General features: G+C 40.9%; 1 protein-coding gene across 4 annotated transcripts in view; it reads left to right on the top strand.

The window, feature by feature from the left end:
- Positions 1 to 219: 219 nt before the first annotated feature.
- PHLPP2 (PH domain and leucine rich repeat protein phosphatase 2) overlaps positions 220 to 10,406 on the top strand; it is a 68,489-nt gene continuing 58,302 nt past the window's right edge. For 2 of the 4 annotated variants that reach the window (XM_057711448.1, XM_057711446.1), the window contains exons 1-3: positions 220 to 372; positions 1,603 to 1,653; positions 6,760 to 7,037. In XM_057711448.1, the coding sequence (XP_057567431.1) occupies positions 274 to 372; positions 1,603 to 1,653; positions 6,760 to 7,037 (428 nt within the window). In that variant the 5' untranslated portion in view covers positions 220 to 273. Of the gene's footprint in view, positions 373 to 1,602; positions 1,654 to 6,759; positions 7,038 to 9,533; positions 9,611 to 10,406 lie in introns of those variants that run through there. The other 2 variants (XM_057711447.1, XM_057711449.1) reach the window with 2 other exon arrangements.

Here is a 10,406-nt window from a genome sequence, read left to right as displayed (position 1 = left end):
GCTCCCCCCGCAGGGTCCGCGGCCGCCCTCCCACTGGCTTGCGGCTCGCAGCGCCCCGGCGCCCCGGGCCCGCAGCTAAGTAGGGCCAGCCTGCCGGGCGGTGGGAGGGGCGGGGCCCGGGGCGGGGCCGGCGGGCTGCGGGGGGGCGGGGCCCGGGGTGGGGCCGGCCGGGCTGCGGGAGGGGCGGGGCCGCAGGCTGTTCGCGCGCGCGGCCGAGGCTCCGCGCGGCGTCACGCCGGCCCGGCGTCCCTGAGCAGCCTCAGCCAGCCGCCGATGGGGGAGGTGGAGCCGGGGCCGGCGGGCCCGTTCGAGCCCCCGGAGCCGCCCGAAGCGCCCGCGAGCCGCCGGCCGGGCGGGATCCGGGTCCTGAAGGTGAGGCAGGCAGGCAGGCGGGCGGGAGGGCTGGACTGGGCTGGGGAGGGAGCGAGAGCGGGGAGAGGCCGCCCTTGCCTCGCACGGTGGCTGAGGCAGCCGGCGACCCTCGCCTCGCGTCGGTCAGGCCGCCTCGCGGCTCGGTCGCGCACAAAACCCGGCTGGAGGGGCCGCGGCACCCGTGGAGGCCTCTGCGCCCGGCTCCCGCCGAGGCCGCGGCCGCCTCCGTCCCCACGGCTGCCCATCCCTGGCCGCGCGCTACCCTCCTCGCAGGCCCACGCCTTGGGGCCGTCTTCCACCCGGTCGCCGCCGCCCACTCGACTCCTTCGGGACGCGGGGGCCCGCCTCCGCCTCCCCCGGCCGCGCTCGGGGCCCCGAGGCCGGCGGCTCCTGGACGTACGCAGGGCTTTCCCCCCCGGACACCTGAAGACATCACCCCAGCGGGAGGATGGCGGCGGTGATTGGCCGGGCGCCGCCGTATGCTCGGGGCCGCGCCGGCCGGTGAGGGCCGCCTCTGCCCTCGGAGCTTACCACCGAAGTTAAGACTCGGCTCCCGGCTCCGGAGCGCAGGCCTGGGAGCACGACCTGCCCCGCCTGGGGAGAGAATCCCCGGAGGAGCTTCATCTCGGGGAATCGCTGGGCGTGTTGCGGAAGGGAGGAGGGGTTGGGCAAAAAAGGGGCATTCCTGCTGGCGGGAGCGGGGCTGACAATCCTGCGAGGCGGCGATGGGGGAGCAGTTATGCAACAGGCAGCTAACGGGGCTTTTTGGCAGGGGTTGGGGGAGTAGGAGGAAATGAAGGCAGATGCAGGCAAGGGGTGGGGGGGGGAGTGGAATCTTGAAGGTGATGACAAAGAAGTTAAAATGCACAAGGAATGTAGGGTGGGGAGGGGACGGTGAAGGTGGTTAAAAGGAGGGGTTGGGGCAGACTCACTGGATGGAGTTTTCTACTAGCCTTCGAAAGAGTTGGAGAGATATTTTTCTGTAGGTCAGATATGTAAACTAGGTGTCCTGGAGAAGGCATGGAATTCCTTCTGGAGTTCCAGAAGAGGAATCAGCAGGATTTAAAACTTGCCAGAGAAAAGGGAGAGAGCAAAGAGAATTACGTTTTGACGTGTTTTAAAAATATTTACAAAACAATGAAAATACATAATGTTAACTTCGTTAAGTGATAGTTTTTCGTTGGGATCGAGGGTGCGCGCTATATGCTTACTTACTAAGATTATTCTTAGGGCATCACAAAGATGGCAACACTGAAAGAAATAATGGATTTGAAGCATCTGGTGAGTCCGCGAAACAACGTAAATTAAGACTCTGTAAAATATAGAACATGTTTTTCTGCTACTATCTCCCAATCTTAATGCAGCAATTTAAAGAAATAATTTTCATAGTTTACCTCCACTTCTGCATAGACGTTGTACATACTTATTTTAATCATGTTTTAAATATAATTACTCAAAGGCTTCTGGATATTTACTTAAAACTGTAAGGTCACAAAAATGTAAATTGTGAATGAACTGTAAAAAGTTCTGCTGGCCTGGCTTATCAGGAAAAGGCAGGTCTGAGAGATAGGTAATGCCCTCTGGCCTAGAAGGTAAACAGCCTTCGCTATTTTTAGAACTATTTTTTGGTGGAGAAAGAGTTGTGGAAGGGAAGGAATTGAGAAATGAGAATCTTTATGGAAGGGTCCGACCTTCCTACACTTTCAGGAAGTGGTCCAACCCACCACTGGTTCAGTGGAGTTCCAATCTGGGGACTATGAGAAAGATTCCAGAAATTGATCTTGATTATAGTGCTGAGCTGGTGGTGTGGGAAGCTAACAGTGTCTAAGACCTTTGCATCCTTGCAAATAAATGGGATCAGCTATGAAGAACAGGTGCTGTGTGTTCTACAGACAGAAGTTCCTTTCAGTAGCTAAGTGGTTGAATTTTGTGCCAGGTGAAACTAGAAAGGAATATATAAATAGAAGACTTTCAAGAATTGGGAAGAAAGCTGTAGTCTCCTACATGTTCTTTTCTGAAAATTCTTTGAAAAAGGCTTATCATTCTTTTTTGTAACTCTTTTATGCTTAATACCAAATCATGAACATCATTATTGTCAGAGTATAGATCTTCATAAAAAGGCTAATATAGCTAAACTGGTGTAACTTAGCCAGATTAGATCTAGGTTCCACTGTATGGTGTGTTGGAAAATTTGATTCAAAATCTGCCTCCAGGTTTATTTAGCAAATTGTTATTTAGAGTACAGTCCTTTATAAGTGTAGTTGGAATATAAGTATGATATTTTTAATACTCTTTAAGATTATTGGGAGTATCCTCGAAGCAGAAATTTCCAGATGTTTGCTACAATTTGGGAAAATTTTTTTTCTTTCTTTTTTTTTCTTTTACTCTGTAGAAGAAATGAAGTTATAACTAATCTAGTCAATGAATGCTATGAGACCTGTTTTTTCAATAATAGTTTCAGGTTTTTATCAAAATAATGTGTTTGGCTTTTAAAGTCAATTACTACTAAAAAGATTTTAATGAACTGAAATATTCTTCCTCTCTCTATCTCATCCACACTTTCCAAAATATTCCTTAGCATGTATATTCCTAGAGATGAGTCCATATTTTTCTAAATTAAAAAAAAATTTTTTTTTTTTTTATTTCTTTGGTTGTACTGGGTCTTAGTTGTAGCAGCAGGCTCCTTAGTTGCAGCACATGGGCTCCTTAGTTGTGGCATGGGAACTCTTAGTTGCAGCATGCATGTGGGGGTCTAGTTCCCTGACCAGGGATTGAACCTGGCTCCCAGCATTGGAGGTTGGGAGTCTTAACCATTGCACCACCAGGGAAGTCCCTGTTCTAAATTTTTTTTTTTTTTTTTTTTTTTTTTTTTTTCCTGTTCTAAATTTTTGAATGCAGGAACATATCTCCTAGTTTAGGATATTTCACAGACTAGTAGAACTCACTTAGTATGGAGAGTTACTTCAGTAGACCCTGTTCTACCATGCATATCTTAGAGTTAATTGATTCAGCGTTTAATAATGTATCACCTTTGAACTGATAAGAGCCCTTAATGTTATCTTCATTTTTAGAGGGTTAAAAGTGTAAAACTGAAGTGGGTACTTAATTCGTGGCTTACTCTGAAGATTTTGGTTTTCTGGAAATATCTTTAAATCTTAAATGTGCTCTTTATAATACTTGTTTGATGTGAGGGTGATTATAATTGTGTTCCCTTGAAGAGATATTTGTCAGTAATTCTTATATGAGTAAGGGAGGAAATAAAGTGTCCTTAATCTAGCAATTCCAGTGGAATAGTGATTCTAAAGGCTGCAAGCATCTCAGAGGACAGAACTGACCTTTCCAACACTTAGCTGATGGTTTAGGCAGTGGAGAAGGAAGCACTAGGTAATTCATCGGTGACTAATGATAGCTGAACAGTCCATCTAGATTGTTGCCAGAAGGTTATGCTTGCTTGGTATCTAGACCTTTAAATGCCCATTGAACAGATTTAAGAGAATGATATCTACTAAAGTTCCAACTGAGCAGTTTATTTTCATAGGTTGGAATATGTCATATAAACAGGAGATACATTCTTTGACCAACGACACATGTTTAAACAGTGTAGAGTTCTTAAAGAATTTATGTATGGTCTTAAGGAAACTAGACATACACATTAAAAAATGACTGTTAAAAATCCTCACAGAAGAAGAATCATGGATGAACTAAGGTAGTACTTCCAGGGGTCCGCCTTGACTTTTCTGAGGTTGAGAAGGTTAGTGGATGTTATTTGACCTTAAAAAGTTTTTTTTTAAAGAAGCTTTTTGGTGGATGTGTGGAGTAGTGTCCACTGGCCCTCTCTTAATAGCAGTGGGCAAAATTTCTCTCCACTGAGTGCAGAATGCAGAGCTTCTTTATATAAATATTACTGTACCATATAGAATACTGTTTTCAGATGGTTCAGTTGATCCTTCCCAAAGATTAAAAAAGTAAGGAATATTTAAAGTCAGTGGTTAATTATGCAGTGGTTAAGATTACTTAGTGGTGCAAATATGATGGTCCCTGTGTTTATAAAATAAGTGCTCAAAAGCCCTCTGTTAATTCTGAGATGTTGAGCTTTGAGAAAATACTCTTAATGAGAAGAGACCTAGTTCCCACTTGTAGCAGGGGTTTATCCTACTTATCTAAAGTTAGAATCAGTAATAATCCTCATGGTTTTGATTAGCTATACTCAAATCCCTATGATCTGTATAATGATCAATTTACCTAGTATCCTAAATTTAAACAATGAAGCCATTCTCAATTTCTTGTTTTTCTTTCTCTCCAGGTGGGAATACCTTCTCATTTCTCCTTCCCCTTTCTTTACCATTGTTAGAGATTTAATTTTAGGTGCTATAGTTATCCTCAAATATTTAATCTCAGTAATTACAAAAATAATGTTTGCTTTATTTATAGATATTCTGCTTTCCAGTGAGGAATAGTAGCAAAAGTATTTTATTTACTTTGTGGCTGATACAGAGGAAAGATGATAGGGTTTCCTATAAAAATGGAGATTTGTTTTTTTCCCCAAGTTTGTCCAACTTCTTGCTAGAGCTAACTAGGCTAAAGTACAGACTGGGAATAAATTTCTGTGGCATCCCTGAATTCTTTGTACATCTCTGTGCCAGTCAGGTGCTAAGGCACTGTGATAGGTTCTTAGTGTATAAGAGAGGAGAAAATACCAAATAAATAATTAAAAACTCATTGTGATTTATATAGTAATGGAAGTATGTTTAAGGTGAAGAAGTTCTGCTGAGGAGAGAGTAGAGTTACTCTTTAGGTAGGAGGAGAAAGTGGGGATAGGAGATATGCAAAGCTCCATAGAGAGGGTGACATTTGAGTAATTTTGGAGAATAACTACTTAGATTGATAAGATGGAGAAGGACATTTCAGGCAGGTCACAGAATTGTGGAATATTGGTGTGTTTGGAGAGTTGGATATGACTGAAACAGAGTGAAATGCAGTGGGGAGTGGCCCTGGAGTGGTGTGTCAGTGTAATTGTTTGTGGAAATTAGTTTTTTATTAACAGGAGTAGAAATTGGTCCATTAAAAAAAAATAGAGCAGGTAAATATTGATCTTTAGACGCTTGTTATATTGCTGTAGCAATTGTTTTTGCTTTGAGATAATGTGACTTCACAATGTATATGCGTACCTGAGTTATCAAGTGCAACAGTAATTTTTTTTTTTAAACATGAGGAGAATGGAAAGAATATTTGTGCAGTATTTTGTTCATTCTGTAGTTGCTTATTTGGGATATGAGGCAGAGGGTGAAGACCCTAGAGAAACTTTCAGTTTGCATGTGGAGACATACAAAAATGTTTATTGCAGCATTGTTTCCAAGAGTGAAAAATTGGAAACAAATGCCTTCACCAGGAAAATGGATAAATTCTGGTGTATTCCTATAATGGAATGTTATTCAAAAGAATGAGCAGGGTGTATTATCATAGATATATCTCTAAACCAATGTTGAATCAAATAAAAAAATTGCAGGGTAAAAAATAAGTATGTTAGGTTTCAGATAAAGTTTTAAATCATGTAAAACAATACTATATAGAGTTCATAGATATATACATATATGGCAAACATAAAAAAGCATGGACGGATGTAGAGAACAGACTTGAGGACATAGAGGGTGGGGCAGCAAAGGGGAAGCTGGGAGGAAGTGAGAGAGTAGCATTGACATATGTACACTACCAAATGTAAAAAAGATAGCTAGTGGGAAGCTGCTGCATAACACAGGGAGATCAACTCGATGACAGGTAATGACAGAGGGCTGGGAGAGGGAAGGTGGGAGGGAGTCGCGGAATGGAGGGGATATGGGGATATATGTATAAATACAGCTGATTCACTTCGTTGTACAGCAAAAACTGGCACAACAGTGTAAAGCAATTATATTCCAATAAAGAGCTTAAAAATGCATGGAATGATAAACACTAAATATAGCAGAGTGTTTATTTCTGGGGAGAGAGGGAGGTAAATGGGATTGTTTTAGGTACTGGGTGGCTTTAGCTATATACATAAGGTTATATCATATATGGTCTTTAGAATAACGATGTGAACTAAGTATGGCAAAATAAGTTTGTAAAAATTAGGTAGTAGGTACACTACTGTTGTTCTTGACACTTTTCTGAAAACATAAAGGAAAAAAAAAGGTCAGAAGATGATGGACAGAGACGTGAACAGCTAGCAGTAAAGAAAGTGAAATTTTCCAGCTTAGGGATGGGCGTGGCAGGTGTAGAAGGCTGTCTGAGAGGAGGCGGTACCCAGCCAAATGTTGGTGACTACAGAGTGGAAAGGTGGGGTGAGGACTGAATATGTCTAATTCAGTCAGACAGTTGAGCTAATGGTTTCTTTTTCTTGACATTTTTTAGAGAAATATGAAACGCAATGGGAGCAGAAATTGTTTGAATAGGAGAAGTAGGTTTGGTTCTCGAGAGAGAGACTGGCTGAGAGAAGATGTGAAGAGAGGCTGTGTTTACCTGTATGGAGCAGACACAGCCACTGCCACTACAACCACCACCTCCTCCGCTGCCTCTTCCTCCTCCGACTTACATCTTGTCCTTTGCACAGTAGAGACACCAGCATCAGAAATTTGTGCTGGAGAGGGAAGGGAAAGTCTTTATTTGCAGCTTCATGGAGACCTGGTCAGGTGAGGTTAGAGTTTTACCACTAATTCTTCTGCAATATAAGTCACATGTGTTTCTGCTTGGAAGTGGGCTTTAGGATTTTATTCATGCTAGTGCTGACAATGGTTATGCAGTCACCAGGCTTGAAAAAAGATTTGTCCTTGGAATGCAGGCATTAGGATTCTTGAATTTAAAAACTATCAGCGAAGGAAAATTTGATAGTTGCTTCATTTGGATTATATCATAGGTCAGATATCTAAATTTAAAATAAATATTTAAAAAATTTTTTAAAGTAATACATACAAGAGAATGAAATAGAAATGTATAAAAGGAAATAGAATGAGAAGTACCTATGCTCATGCGTACGTGCCATTATTTGTATATAAATTTTAAAACTAATGGTGCTATATGCAACATGTCCACTTAATATCTCTTAGAGATCTTTCCATATTAATATTTATATAATTTTCATTTATTTAATGGCTACATAGTATTCCATTTTATGAGTCTACCACAATTTTATAGCCATTAGTTTATCCAGTCTCCTATTAATGGACATGTAGGTTGTTACCAGTTTTTTACTACAAGTACTATTGCAGTGAATATCTTTGTACCTGTGATATTTCTCCATGTAGAAGTCATCTGTGCAGTAAACTCCTAGGAGTGGAATCGCTGGCTCAGAGGATATGTGCATTTTTAATTTTGATAGATTTTGTCAAATTCCTCTTCATAGAACTTATACTTTGATGAATAATATAAAAGTATACTTATTTCCCCCTTACTTTCTCCAGAACATGTTATTGTTAAATTTTATATATACAGACACATCCTCATGCATGAGTACATACTTGATTGTGAATAGAAATGATTGTCAACAGTTTCTACAGAATCATAAATTCAGCATTCCAAGGACAAATCTTTTTTCAAGCCTAATGACTTAGATTTTGCAAATCTGATAGGAATTTTATTATTTGGTTTTAATTTTCATTTATGTTAATGAGTGAGGTTAAACATATTTTCATAGATTTAAAAGCCTTTTGTGTTTTCTTTAAAAATCTTTTATATAAATGTAAAGAAGAAAAGTAGTCTCATAGTAGTCTTATACTGTGCATATGAACTCTTTGTTTCAGCTTTTTAAAAAAAACTATTAGTTCTGAGTTAGAACTCACATAAGAGCTCCTTAAGTGCCTGACCGTTGACTTTCTCTCCTCCCCTTTCCCTGTAATAAATAAATGTCTCGAAACAGAATTCAAAACTGTGGATGCAATACTATTAAAAGTGAGAAAGGAGGCTCCCACTTACACCTAAAAATGTGGCAATAATAGTAACACCTTTAGCTGAGCTAAACATTGATATCATTTTAAAAGTCTAAACTGAGGTTTATTATGTGTTCTTTTTAGGATTTGGACTAATTCCTAAAAAAGTAGATTAGCACTTGAATGTTTTCCTTGTTCACCAGTTAACTACATTTCCTAAATCCATTTGTAAAACGAAAGGATCAGACTGGGTGATCCTTAGGCTTTTCTAAATCTTAACACTGATTCTGATCTAATTTTATCAGGTGGAAAGCCTTGACCTACATTATAGCTGGTAGTGATTGATGGAGTTCAAGTATTTAAACCTAAGACTTACTCATCTGTATACCAATGTGTATGTAGACAAAGATACTAGAAAAGTGGAGGAAACCCCACTTGAATTGGCTTGCTACTGCTAGTTGTGTAGTTAGTTAAGAATCCAAATGTGATACAATTTACTTTTGTGAATCTAAACTGTACTTATAATGGAGAGTTTGTCTCTTTTTAGTCCTGTGGCCTTGATAATTTTGTAATGAAATAGCTCTTTGAAAACATAATTGAGGGCTTCCTAGGTGGCGTAGTGGTTGAGAATCCGCCTGCCAATGCAGGGGACACTGGTTCCATCCCTGCTCCAGAAAGATCCCACATGCTGCGGAGCAACTAAGCCCGTGCGCCACAACTATTGAACCTGCACTTTAGAGCCCGTGAGCCACAACTATTGAGCCCATGTGCTGCAACTACTGAAGCCCACGCGCCTAGAGCCCATGCTCCGCAACAAGAGATGCCACGGCAATGAGGAGGCTGTGCACCACAACGAAGAGTAGCCTCCACTCACCGCAAAAAAACAAAAAAACAAAAAAACGAAAAAAGAAAACATAATTGATTACAAAATAATGAAATCACTATTGAACTGTGGTTTGAAGATATGAATATATTTTTTCTTTTTAAAAAACTTAAAAAAATTATACAATTTTTAAAAGTTATACTCCATTTACAGTTATTACAAAATATTGGCTGTATTCCCTGTGTTGTATAATACATCCTTGTAGCCTGTCTTGCACCCAATAGTTTGTACCTCCTACTCTCCCACCCCTGTGTTGCCCCCCCCACCCCCAACTGGTAGCCACTAGTTCTCTATATTCGTGAGTCTCCTTTTTTGTTACATTCACTAGTTTGTTGTGTTTTTCAGATTCCACATATAAGTGATATCATACAGTATTTGAGATATGAGTATGTTTTCACTGCTGGTGTAGGAGCTCAAGAAGCCTCAGCCAGCCAAAGAAATGCTGCTGCTGATGAAGGTGATGATAGATTTTAGCTGACATTAAGTGCATTCTTTTGCTAGTTAAGGGGCTTACTGCTTTATGCACATTTCCTCATGAAATCCTCACAGTAGCTTTAAGAGAGGTAGGATTATTCCTTTATGCTGAGGAAAATTGAAGCTTTTCGAGAGTCCGGTAACCCATTCAAGGCCAGGCAGGTACTGCCAAGCAGCTGGAATGTTGACATCATTCATGATAGATGGTGGACTTCCTCCTAAGTAAAGGCCCTCCTGAGGGGGCACTGCCACAGTGCCCCTTACTTAGTTTGACTATTTAATCATACTTGTTTAAAGATCTTTTTTAGACTTCTTACTCAGCTGTTAATTGCTTGAGTTCAGTCTTATGTTTACCTCATCAGAAGAATAGGTACTTTCTTTGTAATAGCCCTTCATAAAATAGTTGACCATCTAAGGCAATATTCTTTAAAAAATTTTTTTTTGTCTTTTTAAAAACATTTATTTATTTGTTTGTTTGTTTGTTTGGCTGTACTGGATCTTTGTTGTGGCACTCGGGCTTCTCTCTGGTTGTGGTGTGCCGGCTTAGTTGCCCTGTGGCATGTGGAGTCTTAGATCCCTGACCAGGGATCAAACTTGCGTCCCCTGCTTTAGAAGGTGGATTCTTAACCACTAGACCACCAGGGAAGGCCCAATTGCTTTCGTTTTTAATAACTTTTTTTTGCTGCTTACTGAAGTGTGATTTATGTTCATTGTAGAAATTTTGAAAGAATGAGAAAGTATAAAGTAATTTTCAATGCTTATGCTTTTTATAGATTATC

Source organism: Hippopotamus amphibius, chromosome 16 (genome assembly GCF_030028045.1).
Source record: "Hippopotamus amphibius kiboko isolate mHipAmp2 chromosome 16, mHipAmp2.hap2, whole genome shotgun sequence".
Classification (NCBI taxonomy): Eukaryota; Metazoa; Chordata; class Mammalia; order Artiodactyla; family Hippopotamidae; genus Hippopotamus; species Hippopotamus amphibius.
Note: the sequence above shows the minus strand (reverse complement) of the source record. Positions and strands in the feature narration are given on the sequence as shown.